This window comes from Drosophila hydei, unplaced genomic scaffold, assembly GCF_003285905.1.
Source record: "Drosophila hydei strain 15085-1641.00,03,60 unplaced genomic scaffold, DhydRS2 tig00000172-arrow-pilon, whole genome shotgun sequence".
Lineage (NCBI taxonomy): Eukaryota > Metazoa > Arthropoda > Insecta > Diptera > Drosophilidae > Drosophila > Drosophila hydei.
In genome coordinates this window covers 2701733-2721636 of record NW_022045682.1, presented here as the reverse complement: position 1 = coordinate 2721636, position 19904 = coordinate 2701733, and the positions used below count along the sequence as shown (strand labels likewise).

General features: G+C 36.9%; 3 protein-coding genes across 3 annotated transcripts; 1 reads left to right on the top strand and 2 right to left on the bottom strand.

Annotated features, from left to right (window-relative positions):
* Positions 1–82: 82 nt before the first annotated feature.
* LOC111602518 (probable proteasome subunit beta type-2) lies at positions 83–998 on the bottom strand. Its single transcript, XM_023319601.2, has 3 exons — positions 810–998; positions 508–733; positions 83–451 (listed from the first exon to the last, which is right to left on the bottom strand). The coding sequence occupies exons 1-3, from the start codon at positions 898–900 to the stop codon at positions 148–150; spliced, it is 621 nt and encodes a 206-aa protein (XP_023175369.1). The 5' UTR covers positions 901–998; the 3' UTR covers positions 83–147.
* A 377-nt stretch (positions 999–1375) lies between these two features.
* LOC111602517 (serine/threonine-protein phosphatase PP2A) lies at positions 1376–4870 on the top strand. The gene is made up of 4 exons (XM_023319600.2): positions 1376–1747; positions 3280–3843; positions 3913–4103; positions 4181–4870. Exons 1-4 carry the CDS (start codon positions 1646–1648, stop codon positions 4251–4253), a joined length of 930 nt encoding a protein of 309 aa, XP_023175368.1. The 5' UTR covers positions 1376–1645; the 3' UTR covers positions 4254–4870.
* A 9507-nt stretch (positions 4871–14377) lies between these two features.
* LOC111602503 lies at positions 14378–15273 on the bottom strand. The gene has a single exon (XM_023319578.2). The coding sequence runs from the start codon at positions 15220–15222 to the stop codon at positions 14578–14580; it is 645 nt and encodes a 214-aa protein (XP_023175346.2). The 5' UTR covers positions 15223–15273; the 3' UTR covers positions 14378–14577.
* Between the last annotated feature and the right edge of the window lie 4631 nt (positions 15274–19904).

The window sequence follows — 19904 nt, the reverse complement described above, 5'->3', positions numbered from 1 at the left end:
CAATACCAGTTCATTTGAAAGCAGCATGAGTAGCAGTATTAAATAATGTATTCTATTAAACAGTGTGTTATACCAAAAATCCAAATCATTTATTATGCTTCACTATGTGCATTTAAAATGCTTAAAATATGATTAATGGCTACTTAATTAAGCGGCAGCATTGTAGTCGAGCAGGCTCTTGGAACTAATTTGTTCCAGTTGGCGAACACCATTTTTGTCGACAACCGCCACATTAAAGTTCTTCAAGTTAACAATCAGACGCTTCTGGATTTCCAGCACACACTTCTTCAGCACTTCGTAGGCCTCCTCCTGGGTGATATTTTCATGCCAATATCGATCAAAGATGCTGGCGCAGAACATGCTACCGTATCCATGACCGGCGTAATTCAAGGATTGGGCAGACGCCAGGTAATCAATGAAAGTCAGCTCAGGACCTTCATTGGGATCGTAGCTAATAAAAGATTACTATTAGTAAGCTTCATATAAATGTACACCTTTGCTACTCACCCGGCCACAAACATAAACACCTGGTAACGTGTACGGCTACGCAGACTCTCAGCCAGATTCTTGCGAGTGAAATGTGCTGCCGATTTTGGGCTTAAATCGTAGCCATTGCGCATCTTGTACAATGCAATGTTCTTCGCAATAAACTCTGTAAACTGCTCAGTGTCACCAGATTCACCTACCGTGGAAATCAACAAGTTTTCCGCAACCTGGTGGATTTTGTTCTCATCTGCAAAAATGATGCGAAGTGTGTTTGAGAACCGGCGGTGCAAAAAACACTAAACCCTACCAGTGGCCACAATTACCTTCTTTCATCACAATTACAGAATTGGCATGAGTTGTGTCAGCAGCGAGCATGACAAAATCAGGTCCCTTTATGCCCAGAAGAGTCTCCATTTTAGAATCGTAATATTTATTTGACTCTTCGACGTTGTTAGGATGACTTGATTAAATTTTTTGCCGTAGCTGTTTCACATCGAAGTGGCGGTAACCCGATTAATAATCATAGGTGGCTGATCGAACAATCGATATACCGATATATATATAGCGATGTATCGATATAGGTTTCATTAACATTGCCCTTTGCGCATGTACATTTTTAAAATTAACAGACTGTTATAAAATGGCTTCTGCATTTAGAAACAGTTTCGCGTTTCTTTCATCCCACTGCTATAAATAAAATGGGCACACTTTTTTTACACTTTATATAAGAATACACATGGGCAATACATGTGATATTGCTTAATCTAGATGCCGCTAATACTATTCACATTCGTAATTCATTTGTGGTGGTTTACCGATATATTATTATAGGATATTGGAATCATATTCAGCGATAGTTTCACATTAGCGACACACGTTTGCTATCGATACATTGGGAATAATTAATCATTCATCTCTACATTTCAGTCTCTCCTTCGTATTTTACTTCGTGTCGTCGTCGCTTTTGTGAACAAAAAATACGAGAAAAAGTTAAAAGCAACGAAATTTTGCTTCAGCATTTTGAGCAAAATTTCAAGAAACAAGTGTAGCACATAGCTAGCAACTCACTGCATACACATTTTTCAATCCCCCGTCGTTAAAAAAAGCCGTCAAAATTGAGTCGACAAAGATTGACGAGACTTTTCCTCCAACAACTGCTATGGAGGATAAAGCAACAACAAAAGATCTAGATCAATGGATTGAGCAGTTAAACGAATGCAATCAATTGACAGAAACACAAGTTCGCACCCTCTGCGATAAGGTAAGGAGTTGCCAGTTCGCCCCTATACCACGTAGAAAATGATTTAAAAATAATTTTCATCATCGCTTGTGTGTGCCTCGGCACTGTAATTTTTGCAAATGGTGTGCGTATTTTTCTCTCGCTCATGAATCATGATGCGTCGCCATATTGATAAATTCCAACAGCCAAGCGCCGCTTTGCATGACGTGCGTGCGAGCAGGATGCCAATAAGCATTGCGTGTATGTGCGACTGCGACAAATCGATGTGTGCCGCCTAGCCGAGAATATATTTCGGTTTTATTCCCTCTTTTGTAAATTTCATTATATAGCATTTGTTTAGTTAATGATAATGGCAAACGTGCGTAATTGTTTTTGAGTAGTACAAAAACAAAAATTGCAACGACCCTGCGAATTGTCCGGCTGTCCGTATCTGCGTCACACGTCTTAAGTAAATATTACTTAATGTTTTGTGTGCGTTGGTGTGTGCTCTTAGAATATGTATCTATGTATTCGACATACAAGCGTACACACACGCACGCACACACACTTGTTCTACCTATCAAAAGCGGTGTGTGAGTGTGTGTGTTGTTTTTTCCCCAACAATATTGAATTCAATTAAACAAATTAATGAAAAGCTCACGCGTATAGATATTCACGGCAAAACGCGCATCGATATCAATTATTTTCAATTTGCTGATTTCACTGTAGCCGCAGGCACAACATCGATATCGAGTGCCTCTAGAAGTGGGGTTATGTTTGCGTCACCCAAATATTTTGTTGTGCCCAATTGTTCTAAACTCTTGTTCTTCACGCATCGTAATGCCAAAAAGACTCATAGGCTATTCTGGCGGAAGCGGACGCCAGACACACCACACCCGACAAGGCAATATGGCTAAAAGAAAAAAAAACTTAAATGAAATTGGCTCACATAAATCTGTTGCGCTTCGCACCCGGAAACATATCTTTCACATGTCATTCCTCATTCCTCAACGCAACAAACAAAATTATGTTTTACACCAAATGCATATTATAAACAAAAATACTGATAACTCACTGGTGTGGACAATTACGATTCTAGTTAAAAGAAAATGGAGTCAAAGCACAAATAAAAATGTTAAATAAATAAGTCATATCTATACGATTTCAGTTAAAGTAGCTTTGCTTATATATAAACTGTATATATAATATATGTGTATATATGTATCATATATATTAAACCATATATATATATATTTGTGTTGAACACAAAGACTTGATATCAAGTGTAGCCAACTTGGAAAATATATCTATTTTCCTTTTTTTTTTAATATCATCGCTAGGAAATTTGTTTTTTTTTTTTAAGGTAATTTTTAGAAAATTTTAGCTTTGAAATATCTCGTGAGTCAAGATATCTGTTGTTAGCCGAGCTTACACAGCTGCATATATAATATATCATACATACTATAGTATACTATCAGTTGTTATCATATCTAATCTTTATTAGACATATTTCAATTAAGTAAAATAGAAAACCAAAACAAAATATTAATCAATTTCTATCAATTTTTGTTTAGGCCAAGGAAATCCTTTCAAAGGAATCCAATGTGCAGGAGGTCAAATGCCCCGTCACAGTCTGTGGAGATGTGCACGGCCAGTTTCACGATCTTATGGAACTGTTCCGGATAGGCGGCAAATCGCCCGATACAAATTATTTATTTATGGGCGATTATGTGGATCGTGGCTACTATTCTGTAGAAACGGTCACACTGCTTGTGTCGCTTAAAGTCCGCTATCGTGAGCGCATCACCATATTGCGCGGCAACCACGAATCGCGGCAGATAACACAAGTTTACGGCTTCTACGATGAATGCCTGCGCAAGTATGGCAATGCGAATGTGTGGAAGTATTTTACCGATTTGTTTGACTATTTGCCATTAACGGCGTTGGTCGATGGCCAAATCTTTTGCCTGCATGGCGGCCTAAGTCCGTCAATTGATAGTTTGGATCATATACGGGCATTGGATCGCTTGCAGGAGGTGCCCCATGAGGGGCCAATGTGCGATTTGCTCTGGTCCGATCCCGATGATAGGGGTGGCTGGGGCATTTCGCCACGTGGAGCGGGCTACACCTTTGGACAGGTAAGTGCTTGAATTACTTAAACTAATTTACAGTTTAACTAATGTATGTATATATATGTTTTCATATAGGATATATCGGAAACGTTCAACAACACAAACGGCCTCACATTGGTCTCGCGTGCACATCAGCTGGTAATGGAGGGCTATAACTGGTGTCACGATCGCAACGTTGTCACAATATTCTCAGCGCCCAATTATTGCTATAGATGCGGTAATCAGGCGGCACTCATGGAACTGGATGATTCACTTAAATTTTCATTGTACGTTTATAGTCTATTTGGCTGGCTATTCAATCGTAATCTAACCAAAAACTTTTTTCTTGTCTTCTTCGGTTCAGCCTACAATTTGATCCCGCACCGAGACGCGGCGAGCCACACGTAACGCGAAGAACACCAGATTATTTCCTTTAAGCTGTTTTTGCGAGCGGCACCAAAATTGCAGCTTACCAACATTTACACATCTTATTACACCGCATTATAACAAAAAGCAAAGAAAAAAACTTAAACAAAAAAAGAAAAAAAGAAGTAAAAGTTGTATGGCAAGCCGTTTTGAAAATTAACAATAAGAAACGCAAAACAAAAACAACAGCAAAACAAAACAAACTACCAATAATTGTTTAAAAAAGGAAAAACAATATCGATGCATTTTATGTATTGTAATACTAACAATTGTTAATGCATACGAATATTGTTAAAATGAACAGTTGGCGGGTGGGGGAGACAAATGAGGGCAAGCGCCGGACGAGTCGATATCAAGCAGCAAGGAGCAGCAGCAGGAAGCAGGAAGCGGAAGCGGATAAACAATCCAATCAAGCAACAACCCAGCAAACAACCACAAAAACTACAACTACTTAGCTAAATTTGTTAATTTATGAAATAACGAACTAAGCCTAAAATGATGGATGGATGGATGGATGGATATTGTATAACACATGGCCTGGCACCGACTTGGTTGGGGTTTTCCTTCTTTCATTTCTTTTTTTTTTTTGACATTAGACGTACAATTTGGACAGGACACGGCACACACATTAGCAGGACGACAACAACAAGAAATAGGAGCAGCAGCAGTAGCAGCGGCGAAATCCTTTTGGGCGGGGCAGTCTGAGCAGAAGAACAGCGGGCGATTCAAAGTAAATAAAAAAAGAAAATATATAAAAAGAATTAATATTACTGATTACAATTAAAAATAAAAAATAAAATAAAATTATTTAAAAACAAATTATACAACAAATGAGAACAAAAACAGATTCATTCAGCAAATGTGTGCCCGGTTTTCACTTTTACTGCACACAAACAACACACACACGCATACACGAATCATCAAATTTTCATATATTAAAAAAGAAACAAAAAAAATCGAGTAAATTTTTTTAAAATTTTCGCAGTGAAAGTGATTTCGGGCACAGGCCTGATTATAAATTAAGTTCATATGTAACTTTAATAATAATAAAAACAAAAAAACAAAAACAAACAAACAAATGTGTGTAAACAGGAAGCTGTTAATCAACAAAAGCAAAAAGAACGGCAAACAAGCAGACGAAGAGCTATTTGACTAAGAGAGCGATTCAGTAAAGAGCGCGCTCTCTTTGATTTTCTGTTTGCTTCTGGCAATGCCATGCTAGCTAACGGTACTATTTGGCAGTATGTGTGCGAGCGCGAGAGCGTACGCACGTCGCCTGCACAAGGCGTGCTCGCTGCGGCTTGCCACTTTAATTGAGACCTAGCCGAATTTTAAAATTTCTGCTCAATAAACAGCAACAACAAGGACAATGGAAAATAAATTTGAAATCTGAGTGCTGCCTATTTGTCACACACAAACAGCCCCACACATATGAATTCTGATATATCTGACTTCCAAGTAGCTCTAAACTTGCCAGCAAACACCTACAGACAAAGAGCGAGAGAGACAGAGGAAGAGAGAGAGAGTTGCCATCTATCATGCTGCAGCATGTGGCTAGAGTGGGGGCATGGTTGGGGGCCAGGGTAATTGTCACTGGCAGGCGTATGGAGATGGGGGCGACTGCTGTTATTTATTTTTTTTTGAGGTGGGGCTTGGGGGCTCGACGTCAACTGCGGCTGCGACTGCGACAGCTACTGCGATGTATGCGACATGGAAAATCCATTATCACGAAGTGAATTTTTACTGAAAAATTTACATAGCCGCGAGCGTCCCGCCGTCCTCTGTCCCCCGCGACCCAGTCCCCAATACCCCGCCCGCATACATATAAATGTGAAAATAAATCCTGAGTGCGTGTACAGATGCTCGGCAAAGGATGCTGAATAAACAACAATAACAAGTAGAAGCAAGATCGAGAGTGCAAAACGAGCAGATACCCTGTAAACAGAGCAGAGAGAGAGAGAGAGACAGAGACACTATGGATAAGTTGGTGATAGTCGGGTCTGAAATATGCCTAACATAACTAAATAAAAAATGTTATATTTATCGCTAACAAAATAAGGATTGAGAAGTGATGTCAGGTAAAAATAATTAGCTTCAACTATCTTATCTGTACAATTAATATAAAAAGCCATAAAACTTTGTATTTAAGTTCTCTTTCTTATCATATCATATCAAATCGATATTTATCGATAATGTAAGTAATGAGCAAGATAAATCCAGTTCAAATACGTGCTAATTGGACAAAAGAAGGTATTCTTTGAAATTTCAAGTCTAAGATTTTCGTCATACATATAAACTCCACTAGAAAATATCGATATTTATCGATTTGAAACACTGGTTGAGGGAGAATGGAAAGAAAAAGAAGTACCATATGTGATTTATTTTGTATAGAGACTATATTTATATAGAGACTATAAAAGGATGAAAGTCGATAATTATCGATATTATCGATACTTTTGAAGGCGACGTATATACTATGATACATATTCAAAAACTCCACATTTTCTTTTCTATATCCATACGACTGCGCAATACGCCCAATTATCGATATTCTCATTTTACAGGGTATAACTAGAGGAAAAACTCGAAAAGCTTTGGTATTGGGGCGAAAGGTTACGTGCAACGTCTCAAAATAAAGCAAAGAAATCGTTGCTCAGAATGAAGGAAAATATCTACGTTTGATGGGGATATTATTAAGTTCATATATCTGGGCGAGGTCGAAGTCTAAGTTGAAGAAGAAGAAGAACTGTAAGTAGAAATATCTAGGTAAATTTTATTTAATTAAAAGGCATAAATTTAAAACGAAACGATTCCAGATAAGAGGGGCATATAAAACAGAAGAGAGAGAGAGAGAGAGAGGGAGGGAGAGGGAGGAGGCAGAGAGAGTGAGAGATTCGAATGGGGAAAAATATTAAAAATTTAAATGAACTGCTCAGTTTTTACGATTTTGTCCTTAGTTTATGGATGCCAGAAATGTTGGGGCTTGGGTCTAAATAGGTGTGTGTGTGTGGGCGAGTGCGTGTGTGTGTGTGTGGCAGTCATTGGGGCATGCCTAAACAAACGTTTTGTATTTTTATCGTCTGGTTTGTGGGTGTGGCCGAGGGGGCGGTGGGTTGGGTATCTTTTACGATGCAAATTTGTTGCTATAAAATTGAAGAGTGTAGCCGAAGCGTTGCCTAAATAAACTTTACAGACATCCAAGATGATGATGATGATGAGATGCTGCTGCTGCTGCTGCTGCTGCTGCTGCTGCTGCTGTCGCTGATGACTGAAAGGCAACGCCACGTGCCGCAAAAGGTTGAAAGGTCAGCCCTGGACGAGTAGCTGCAGCTGAAGCTATAGCTGGCTATCCTAGTTGGAGCTGGAAGTTGTAGTTGGAGTTGGAGCTGGAGTCGGGGCTGAGCCTGGGGCCAAAATCAACGAAAATCGATTGCCGCTAAATACCCCAAAAGTTCTTTCGGGAGTTGTTAACTCAACAAACTTTTCTGTACGGCCTTTCTTTTTATTTTATGTCATACCCACTGAAGCCATTGACAATGCGAAATCAGGGTATACTGCTTACGCTCAACTGTATGTAACGGGGCGAAAGGAGGCGTGGCCAATGGCAGAAAGACCACGTATCAAAGGCTGCAGACGGCAGACGGCCAATGGAATATGTATATCGGAGACCTCGAGTTTCGGAGAAAATTAGCTGCAAAATAATTCCGAGTTAAACATGTCATGCGAGATTCAGAGATATTTCGGTGTATCTCTTGATGATTTTACTCCGAATAAGACCGTCTGAATATCGTTGCTATTTCTATTCTTAAAGATTTTTCTTCAAATTTTACTCCGAATATTGACCTTTTCACATTTCACTCCGAATCATTTTGTTGTCATTTTTTATTCCAAATCACGTTTTTTATATATACCTGTTAAATGTCAAAGTTTGTCATTAATATATTTACTCCGAATCTTGTCCTTAACATTTATTTTACTCCGAATCTCGCTCGCTGACATATTTTACTTCAAATCACTTCTTTGACTTCATTTACTTAGGTTTATTTTCTCAACATCATCATCAACATCATCATCAGGTGTTTGACATATTTTACTCCGAATTATGTCTTTCACATCTTATATATTGGCTATTCCGAACATAGCGTGTTTGAAATTTCGGCTGCAGAGTGCTTAGGGTGTCTGCTAGTCAGGCACTTGCGACCAAAGATTTCTTTCTTTTTTTTTTATTTTTTATACAACCTTCTTTATCTTTTCTTTTTTTTTGCATACTCGCAAATCCCCAACGTTTCGCGCAGCGTCTCGAGGCACTTTTTCTTTTAACTTTAATATATTTAAATTTTTTTCTTCTTTGAATTTACTTTTTTTCGAAGAGCATGTGAGGCAATCTGGACTGTGAGAAACACTCATCGAATTCATTGAGTTGCTATAAGAAATATATTTAAATGAATTTGAAAAACTATCTGAAATAAATGAAATTATTACTTTGAAGTTTCTTTTTAGCCTTAGTTTATATATAAAAAAAAAAAAAAAATATATATATATATATATATATATATATATATATATATATATATATATATATATATATATATATATATATATATATATATATATATATATATATATATATATATATATATATATATATATATTTAATTTATAATTTATATTTAATAATTTTTAAATCTTTTTTTATATTTTATTTCATATTATTATTTTTCATTGTAAGAACTTTTCTTTGAGGCAAATTCTAATGCTGCCCATTTAAGACATAAATTTATCTATTTTCAAAATAAACACAATTAAGAATGTTGCCGTCGGTCGCTACCGACTGCATAATACTCGTTCTTAGTCTAAAAACATTTAAATTATCTTTGGTAAATCTCATGGAGGAGAGTCTACTATTTGCCACGCTTCTATTAGGCCTATCTTAGCACATTATCAGATCAAGGTACCCACAAGTAAATATTCAAAATTTCAAAGCTCTAACTTCATTCGAAATAGCCGAAATGTTTTCCGTTCATACACACAGACGGACGCAGAGCAAGACGAACATTACACAAAACTAATAAACTCTTTTGCTTCATAAGTGAGTAATCAAATTCCCATTCTATAGATAGTAAAAGAATATTTTAGTAAATAGCAATTCCTTAGTTTCATATTGCCAAGATTTTGAGAATCAAAAAGTATTTTAGATGGTTTTTTGAGTTTCGTAAGAAAAAGCTTTTATAAAATTTGTCAGAGCTTAAGAGCTCTTCGTAGCACCCTTTTCGTTTCTAGGGAGAAAACTCCATAATAATGCTGTCAATATATCATGCTTCCAGGCATGCATGTGTGTGTCTATATAGAAGCTTAATAGACTTATGAGCTGTCAGCGAGCCCTAAATCATTTAAAATCCCTTCAACATGCTTAGCAGCTCCCCAAGTTGCTCCAGCGAATCGCCGCACATATTATGCAGCTCCTTATGCAGATGATATACTATATATCATAAAGGGCATCCTAATTGCGATTACTAAGTCGACTCTGGCCGCAATAAAGCATTCCCAGAGCGAAGCAGAGATAAACTTCGACATAAAAACGAACCCTTAAAAACTATTTAAACATTTTATGGTCCTGGAACGAAATCATATGGGAACTATAAATAGGCCAATTTTAGTGTTAGGCGAGGTGGGCGTGGCATTTAGTACAGTTCTATTTGCGAGCAGGCCAAAGGATGCTCATTCGGGGCGAGTTACTGTTGTTGTTGTTGTTGTTGTTACACCTGTTCAATTATCTCCAAATTGGTGCTGGGCATTTTTATAGCAGGCCATGGCCCGAAGGTGGACGAGGGGTAGGGGGCGTGCCAGGCGTTGTTATGTTAGAGTTTTTGGCTTGTTTTGTTTTTGTGTGTTTACTTTGTCGTTTGTTGCTGTTCTTTTTGTTGCTTTCGCTGCGGGCATTGACTGAGTTGCTTTAGCTGCTGCGACTCCTCTTTTGTCGTCTCCTCCTGCGCCGCTTCCTTCTGGCAGCTTTTGTGCGTGTTTTGCTTTGCCAACTGCCGCTTCCTTCCGATATGCTTTATTCGCTCTCTCTCTCTCGCTCACTCTGCCCCTTCTTGTTTGGCTGCTCCTCTTTTGCTTTTCAGTTTAGCTTAGCTTTTCTTTTTTTTTTTTTGGTTTTTCTTTATTTCGCAGTGAATTTGGTTGTCTCGCACGTGAGCGGCATAATGAAATTTGTTGTGCCACTCCCTGACTGTCTGTGTGTGTGTGTGTGTATGTGTGTGTGCCCAGCTGCTTAGCCTAATCTTATGTGCGCCTTAAAGAGCTTCGCCTGTCGATTTAATGTGCTGAGAAATCTCAGCTCTTGATTTTTGCTCTTATTTGCATGCCTCCTGCTCCCTGCTCCCTGCTCCCTGCTCCTGCCCCCATCTCCTGCTTCTTAAAAAGGTGACAACACAAAATGTTCCAAATGTGGCAACAAAAACAAGACCCAAAATACGCCACACACAGAGAGTTTCAGGCAGGCCTGTTAAAGTTGAGTCTTTCACACTTTTTTGGCTGAGACTGGCTACGGCTACGGCTCTGGCTCTGGTTGCGGCTGTGGCTCTGTGTGCTGGCTATGCCTTCTGTGCTTTCGAGTGGAAAATTACTTTCGCAGCTTTATGATGCGGAAATTATATGAAAATCATGGCGAATTTGCCTTGCAAGGAATGCCGAGTCGAGTCGAGTCGAGTCGAGTCAAGTTGGGGTCTCCTTCAGTACATATACGCATCTGCATACTACGTACGCGTATGTAGTAGCTGCCTGGCTGCCCTCTATTCCTGCTGATTCTGGCTTGGCTATCAGTGCGGGCCGATCAAGGCGCCAGCAGCCACGCCCAGTCGCATATAATGAAACGGCAAACGGTCGTTGACAACACTGGCAAAGCCACGGAACTAGAGATGGGCGTGACTCTAGCTAGACAGAGCAAGGCACGAGCACGATTAATAAGTGAGATCAAAGATATATATGTATATATATTATCATATTCAGTATTGTATTGACTTAAAAAACATTTATTTATATTTATAAAAATTGTTTTTTTTTTTAAATTATTTTATTATTATTTCTTTGCTTTTTTCATATATCATTTGCATTAATTTATTTATAGAATCTCATATTTATTTTTTATTTTTAATTTTTACATTATATTAAAATATGTATTCTTTAAAATTAAATCGATTTTTGCTGCCTTCTCTTTACTTTAAAAATTGTATATCTATTCTTTTTTTGCTATTTTTTTTATATATGTTTTGAATTAATTTATTATATATAATATATATAATTTGAATTAATTTATTTTAGAATCTTGTTTATTTTTATTTGTACAATATATTTAAAAATATATTTTTTATATTTTTACTTAATTTTCTATTATTTCTATTTTTTTTTCAAATATATTCTGAATTAATTTATTTGAGAATTTTTTAATTTTAGAATGTAGTAATGTAATTTCAATTTATTTATTTTAGAATCTTATGTTTATTTTTTATTTTTTATTTTTTATTTTTTATTTTTTATTTTTTATTTTTACAATATATTTAAAAATATATTTTTTATATTTTTACTTATTTTTCTATTATTTCTATTTTTTTTGCTATTTTTTTTTTTAAATATATTCTGAATTAATTTATTTGAGAATTTTTAATTTTAGAATGTAGAATCTAAACTTTAAAAATTGTAGTTTTGTACATAAAATTGAAAATATTTCGTATTTTTTTTTACATTTTATAATAATGATTAAAAACATTAAAGAAATTTAAATATATTTTTGTAATTTCTTATCATTAAATTTATTAATACTTTATTTTGTTTTTGTTACTTAAAAAAATTTAACATATATATAAAAAATAAAAAATAAAATTCGACATAAACTCAGCTGGCAACAACAACAAATGAATGCCACAAAAATTTGTACATGCCTTGAGTCGTGACACTGGCTCAGCTCTAGCCACATAGCCAGCAGGAGCAGCTGCTGACTGGCTCCATTTCCATTTGAATTAGCATAAAACGACGGCGGCTTACGTCTGTCTATTGTAAGTGAGGGAGTTGGGGGTGGTTGTGTGTGTGTGTGGCGGGGCGGGGGCAATTGGAGGGTAGAGGATGTGGCACATTGGCGCATTGCTGAAGCAGATATCATCTGTTGCTGCTGCTGCTGCTGATGTTGGTGTCGCCACACGGCAGCAACAGCAACGACTTCGTTATCTTTTTAACTTGGCGCTGTCGTTTATTTAACTGATAATGATTTGATGGCAGCTGGCTAAGCTTTCGACAAAGCCACGCCCCCACACCCACGGCCGCCTTCGTGCCATTTGCTGAGGTCAATTACACGCTTTCGATTAAATTTGCCATGGTTCGTTGTTGTTGCTGTTGTTGTTGGGTGTTGACAAGGAACAGCTGCCCGAGCTGCCAGCTACAACTATGTGGGAAGTCACAGAAAGAGAGAGCGAGTGAGAAGGAGCGTGAGGGTGGGAGGGTGGTAGGGTGGCTAGGGAAGGCTCCTTCTCCCACCCGCCCACACATGCCTAGGTATGTGGCACAAATAAAGTTGAATTATTATTTTTCTTTATGCTTGGGATGGAGGCGTGGCGGTTGCTTGGCAGGGGGCGTGGCACGTGCTTGGCATGCTCAAGTGTTACCATTGCCACTGCCATTGCATATCCGCATCGTTAGCCCCATGGAAGCGGAGCGCACAGCCTCTGGAACAGCCACTGGAATGACACGCAAAGCTCTTTAGGAATCTGGGTCTTAGATTAAACGGACCTTTTACCAAATGCCAATACAATTCGGTTAAAAAAGGGCATGAAAAGGTGCTCAAATATATTTTTTATCACAAATTCCTAAATGTTTACAAAAAATTGATGGCTTCGCTCTTAGCGTTGGCGTCCAAAGTATTTGCGTTTCTTTCAAATCAAATATTGATTTCAGATACAGTTATTAAAATTTATGAAATTTAAATTTGTCAATTGGTCAGCTTATCAGTTACTCAATCAGCTAGTAACTCACTCAGTCAGTCAATCAATCTAGCAGTTAGTTAGTCAATCAATCCATCCATTGCTCAGCTCACTCAATTCATCAAACAGTCAATCAGACATTCAGTCAAACTCAAACAAACAGTCAATCAGTTCGTTAGTAAATTAATTAGTTAGTTAGGCAATCAGTCAATCAATCGCTGGCGTAGTCTGTCCTTGATTGAGCCAATCAATTAGTCAGTTTTTAGTTTATATAATTAATCATATTCAGTAAGTCATGTTCAGCCTTTAAGTTACTTAGTGAGTCAATCAAATAATTAGTCAACCAGTCAGTCAGTCAGTCAATCAATCAATCAGTCACTCAGTCTAGTTCAGTCTAGTCCACAAGATTCAGCAGAATTGTTCACATCAATAGCATAAGGTTTCTTCTACATGAGAGTATATATATTAGATAATATACGCCGTTGCAATGTCTAAAAAATCTCATGCTCATGCCTCAAACACAGTCAATCAATCAGTCAATCATTGAGAATAAACAATTTGTTCATATAAAAAATAAAAATATGCAAATTTTACACAGATCAGTTAGACATATCTGAGATTGTTTTTGTGTCATTAAATGAAGTTAATCTTCCTAAAATAATATCAATCGATCAATCAAGAAAATTTCTGTTAACTTTACTTTGCTATCAACTAGCACCTTCTTTGAGTTCCACTTCCACTTCGATTTGCAGTCAATCAATCAGTCAGCCAGCCGTATCGAAACTCATAGGGGTATATCAAATTTGTATGACACACGAGGTAAAGCCCTATAAGTGAGTTAGGAGTTGGCTTGAGGGTAATTTTTAATGCGTGTTTGGCAATTAGAAAAACATGACCAACGATTGAAAAGGTGATTTGAAGGTAATTCAATACAAGTCAAGCTAATTCTGGTGAACTCGAAGTCGAATCGAAGCCTTAGAGTGCTGCCGACAGTCGATGGGGGATTGATGATGATTGAGTGATGTTTATTCAAGCAGTGCTGAGGCCACTTCTGGAGTTGAGAGGCCAGTTAGAAAGATTGATAATGATTGAGCAGACAATTCCTATTGTTAAAAGAGAGTGTAAATGATAGACTGCAGATAAATGAAGGTAAATTTTATTCGGTGCAAGTCATAGACTGATTGATAGAATTTAATTGGTATATGGAAAGGTATTCGCTCTCCAAAATTTGAGCCAAATTGCCAAGTATGAGGTGGAATCCAGGAAGAGCAGCCTACAGCCATTGAGCAACATACATTTCCGACTCTGGGAAATTGGGAATAGTGTGAAATCAATGTGGCTTGCTGATGATTGAAGATCAATTTTATTCTTCCGCCCATTGCTGAGCCACCTTGCCGAACATATAGAAGAAGAAAGCTGTGCCGCAGACAATCAAATCTTCGCCCGTTTCCTCATTCGTGGTATCCATGATCACCGGATAAAACCTGATCACAAGCATGGTCAAGGTCATGCGCATGTAAATGAAGTTTTTCTCCCTGACAGATAGAAACCCGAGTGATACGATATTTCCCAGCATGGAGAGATTTCGTGCCGACTCAGTCCACTCACAATCCTTGCGATGATTCACCATCGAACAATACAAATCGAGCAGCAGAGGCACCACGAAAATGCCATGCGCCAAGACAACTGGGCCCACGCCAAGCGAATGCGCATACAGCTCCATGTTCACCAGTGGCAGGGGCACGAGCTCCAACATGCCTTGGGTAACATTTTTCACCATGAGCAGTTCAGGCTCGCTTCCCCGCTGCCGCTGGCTCGCACTTCCACCTGCAGGGCCAAAAGCGACTCGCAGTAGGCCCACCACAGCAGCGACTCCGCCCACCGCACAGGCGCCCATGGCGAAGGGCTGCTTCTCCAGGCCCAGATTGAGGGCTGCCAAACAGGATGTTGTCAAGAGAACACTGTTGTAAAGGAACCGTAGCCCACGGCTCGAGATGGGTTCGCTCATAACGAGCGAGCTACATAAATAATTTTGAATAACTAAGTTTCAATCTGATCGGTACCTGAAAGGTAATCAGACTAAATATTTTCAGTTCTTACAAGAGGGAAGAACCATTATGAAATATACAGACATAGCTGCTTCTTCTCTTCCTTCTTCTCTTCCTTCTTCTCTTCCTTCTTCTCGTCTTCCCGTCTCTAGTCTCTAGTCTCTAGTCTCTAGTCTCTAGTCTCTAGTGTCTAGTCTCTAGTCTCTAGTCTCTAGTCTCTAGTCTCTAGTCTCTAGTCTCTAGTCTCTAGTCTCTAGTCTCTAGTCTCTAGTCTCTAGTCTCTAGTCTCTAGTCTCTAGTCTCTAGTCTCTCGTCTCTCGTCTCTAGTCTCTAGTCTCTAGTCTCTAGTCTCTAGTCTCTAGTCTCTAGTCTCTAGTCTCTAGTCTCTAGTCTCTAGTCTCTAGTCTCTAGTCTCTAGTCTCTAGTCTCTAGTCTCTAGTCTCTAGTCTCTAGTCTCTCGTCTCTAGTCTCTAGTCTCTAGTCTCTAGTCTCTAGTCTCTAGTCTCTAGTCTCTAGTCTCTAGTCTCTAGTCTCTAGTCTCTAGTCTCTAGTCTCTAGTCTCTAGTCTCTAGTCTCTAGTCTCTAGTCTCTAGTCTCTAGTCTCTAGTCTCTAGTCTCTAGTCTCTAGTCTCTAGTCTCTAGTCTCTAGTCTGTCGTCTCTCGTCTCTAGTCTCTAGTCTCTAGTCTCTAGTCTCTAGTCTCTAGAGTCTGGTCTCTTCTCTGAGTATTCATAGTTAACTGACTTTTAGTATGACTTCTAATTGGAAAATTTGTAATATGCATAGAGCTAATGAGGCACAGACATAGTTAGACCTGAAAAAGCAAATATATTCTATATATATATACATATATACATATATAACTTTATAAAATCTGTGGTCTGCGCTGGATGCGAGCTTGTTAACAATATCCGAATGTCTGGATTAACTCGCACGCTGCCAAATGACAAACTCTAATTGCAAGTGGAACATATATTTTAATGAGTATATACAGACAGATACACATATATATATATATATATATATATATTTGCATGTATATAGTTGGTGTGCATATTTAAGTCCCTTGGATAGCTTCACTCTCCAGGAAAAGTTCCGCCCGCGTCGCTTTATTCTACTTGACGATGTGAAGTGAGTGTGAATATAATTTTTTAGGTCACGTCAAAGCAACGTCCAACAGCTAAATACATACATATATACACATAAATATAAAAAAACAGTTGGTAGTACAGGTAAAAAGGGGAAAAATATGGTTCGAATCCTTTTGGCGTCCTGTTTGAAGGGAAATTGCAGTCAACATTTATTTCCGCAGCTTGATGAAAAATTCGAAAATAATTTGCGAGCCATAATTAAAAGGCGACAGGTCCAGTAGTAGTTGTAGTTGTTGTTGTCCTGCCAAAGGACCTGGCACTTGCCTGCCACGCCTCTGCAGCCCCTTCGCCAAGCACTCGTGCAGCCTCTAGGGTCATAAACAATCCCGGCATAGACGCGTTTTTCGATTTTCGCCTCAATTGGCAACATATGGCGAGCAGACTTCGAACGGGGTGCCGGGGCGGGCAGCCTCCTTTGCTCTGTGCGTGGGCGTGGCAGCATTTGCATTTGCGACTGCGAATTGCGAATATTTTTTTCTTTTAAAGTTTTGCCGTGATAAGAGGGTTGTACAAAAGAAATTGCGACGTTTGCCAGCGCGACACGAAAAAGGCGGCAGACAAAAGGCGAAGTCGAAGAAAAATCGCTGCGGGGTGCAAGTCAAGGGAAGTGGCTGGCTGGGGGTAGCCTTTTCATGGGGGTGAGTGTGTGTGTGTGTGTGAAGTGGAAGCTCTACTTAGTCGTAGTCGCATTGTTGCGTGGCATTTGCCAGAAGGTGCCAACACAATTTTATTGCGCCAAATACTCTAACCAAATGGCTTGGGTAACTATGTTAGGCGCTTGGCAAATTTTTATGAAATTGCAATATATAATATATATATATTAGATATATATTTCTAATAAAGCGCTTTATAATCTAGACAATAGTCTATAGCTGAAGTAAAAATATGAGCACTGACCTCATTCGATTGGGATTTCTTTGGCAAAGATACAAACATACAATTCTCAAATGGTTACAGCTTAGCTAGAGTAGCAACATGAAGATGAACCATGTGTAATGTCTCTCATGGAACTTTTACCACATAACGTGTTAGCAAGTAAGTCTTAACAGCTTAACAGAGCATAAGTTAGATAAAATATATTATAGATTCTTCCTTAGTTGCCAATATCCATAACATTTTCAAGAAACTGACTTAAAACGATTTCAAGCACTTGTTATATGATATAAATATCAACAAAAGCTGCACTAAGTTCAATGACTTGTCTTCGGGTATTTACTAGTTGTGCACTCCCTGCTATATTACTCCAACTTCGAACTAGTTCGACTGTCATAAAAGTCACAATTCGTTTAAAACTTAACTCAAGAGCATTTGCCAGTTCGGCTGGACGCAAAAAAAGATTCGTAACTTCTGCGAGCTTGTTTTATTGCTCAAGCCCCCAAGCTCTATTTGCTTAGAGAGGGTGGCAGTGGAACTTTGATATATATATATCTATCTATAAAATGTCAACGTATTTTTTTTTCGACCAACTGTGACGCGAATGCCGCCCACCGCCCACCGCCCGATAACAATGCAATAAAACCAGATCTTGATTTGTTTTATATTATAAAAAATAATTAGTCTGTATTCAGCGTCGAAGTCGACGAATCATCATATATATGATATTGTATATATAGTATATATGTAATATTCATCTTGTTTCATTAACAAGGGAGGACTGGGTGAGGGGGAGTGGTGTATGTGTGTGGGTTGATTAAAGTATAGCCTTTTGTTTTAGTTTTGGGTGATTACTACGCTTGGATAATTGGAATAATACGAAATATATAATAATGCAATACAATTAGTTGATTCTCGCGTTTGTTAATTAATTCAATAAGTTTATGTTTTTTATTTATGTTTTTTTTTTTAGCTTTTTTCAATATTTTTTATGGATGAATGCGACTAAAAAGGCAATGAAGGAATGTGATTTTCTTTTCATATTTTTTTTAATGGAAATAAATTATGTGCGATGCGAAAAATTTAGCTATTCATGTGAAAAATTGTGTGTTGCATGCTTTGAGGCGTGCGTCTCTTAATGCTGCTTCGCTTCCAGTTGCATGCCTTACATATATATAATATTTATGTATATATATATATTTGTATGCGTTTATTAATATTTATTTTATTTTTAAATAGCTTCATAAAATTTGCATCTCATATATAATATCTCTGATAAATATATATATATATACGATATATATATATATCTTTTTTTTTTGGAATTTTTCTTATTTTTTTTCTTGTTTTTTTGTTTTTGTAACATAGTTGATTTAGGCAAAAATGGCAACAAAATTGTATGTTTAACATTTGTCTACTTGGTTGTTCTTCTTCTTCACGGCTGTTGTTGTCCTTGTCTTACACGATTTGTTTTTAGTAGATGTATAACTTTAGCTAACTAACAATTAATTTAAACATTTTTGTTTTTCTCTTCATTTTCTTGTCCCTTTTCACTTTTGTAACTTATAATTGGCAATAAAGTGTTTGAATAAGCAAACATTTAACATTTAGCATACAATTTATCATCTTCTTCTTCTTCTTGTGCTTCGATAAATCAAACTCATAAATAACTGAATAATAAATAGCTATGTTATAATGTATAATATATATATATATGATATATGTATATAAATGTATCTCTGCATTGTTTTTTTTTTTTGGTTTTTTCTTGTAAAGTTGTAGTGATTGTGGCCTGATTAAGTACATATGTTTATGTTATTTATATAGCGGCAGCAGGGGTAGTCAGGATGTAGAAAAATTCATTTTCAATTATTGGCAAGTGTGACTCACATTACTAGAGGTAATCGTATCTAATATACTCATAAAGCAATGCTAAACAAAGAAAATATATTGAAAAATTTTAGAAGTCATTATTAATTTTTTGACATAGCAAGGATTGTCTTGCTATGTTAAATATTAAATTAAATATATATATTCTTAGCTCAAAGTTTCTTGAGAGCTTGCATATATTTTTTATTTATTTTTTATAAAGGTCTACCCTTGTAAAAATAAAAAAAATAAAAGAAAATTGTTTGTTAAATTTAAATTTCTCTCATAAAGGGCAGATTTGCAGACTAAAAATAAAATAAATGTTTACTTTATTTTCTAAATATCATTTAGGAACTTGGCAAATGCGCTTGAAATTTATAGTTTTATTTTATTTATTTTTTTTTATGGAGACTACCCTTTATAGTAAAATAATTGTATAAGTGAAAATATGACAAAAAAATAAATAAAAATAATAATATAGTAAAATAATTGTATAAGTGAAAATATGACAAAAAAAATAAATAAAACTAAGCTTAATAAAAACAACAGATTAAATAAAAAAAAAAAAAATATATATATATATATATATATATATATATATATATATATATATATATATATATATATATATATATATATATATATATATCCGAATTATACCTCTAGTATAATATATATATAATCTTCATTTATATTTTTATTTCATTAAAAGCACTGACAGTCTGTGCCTTAAATAAAATAGCAGTTGTA

Bases quoted from the DNA above. Each gene is read 5' to 3' on its own strand.
- LOC111602518 (XM_023319601.2), bottom strand. From the start codon at position 900: ATGGAGACTCTTCTGGGCATAAAGGGACCTGATTTTGTCATGCTCGCT. The intron at 734-809 runs GTAATTGTGGCC...TCATTTTTGCAG, and splicing joins TGTAATTGTGATGAAAGAAG to ATGAGAACAAAATCCACCAG. The intron at 452-507 runs GTGAGTAGCAAA...ATCTTTTATTAG, and splicing joins GTGTTTATGTTTGTGGCCGG to CTACGATCCCAATGAAGGTC.
- LOC111602517 (XM_023319600.2), top strand. From the start codon at position 1,646: ATGGAGGATAAAGCAACAACAAAAGATCTAGATCAATGGATTGAGCAG. The intron at 3,844-3,912 runs GTAAGTGCTTGA...GTTTTCATATAG, and splicing joins CGGGCTACACCTTTGGACAG to GATATATCGGAAACGTTCAA. The intron at 4,104-4,180 runs GTACGTTTATAG...TCTTCGGTTCAG, and splicing joins GATTCACTTAAATTTTCATT to CCTACAATTTGATCCCGCAC.
- LOC111602503 (XM_023319578.2), bottom strand. From the start codon at position 15,222: ATGAGCGAACCCATCTCGAGCCGTGGGCTACGGTTCCTTTACAACAGT.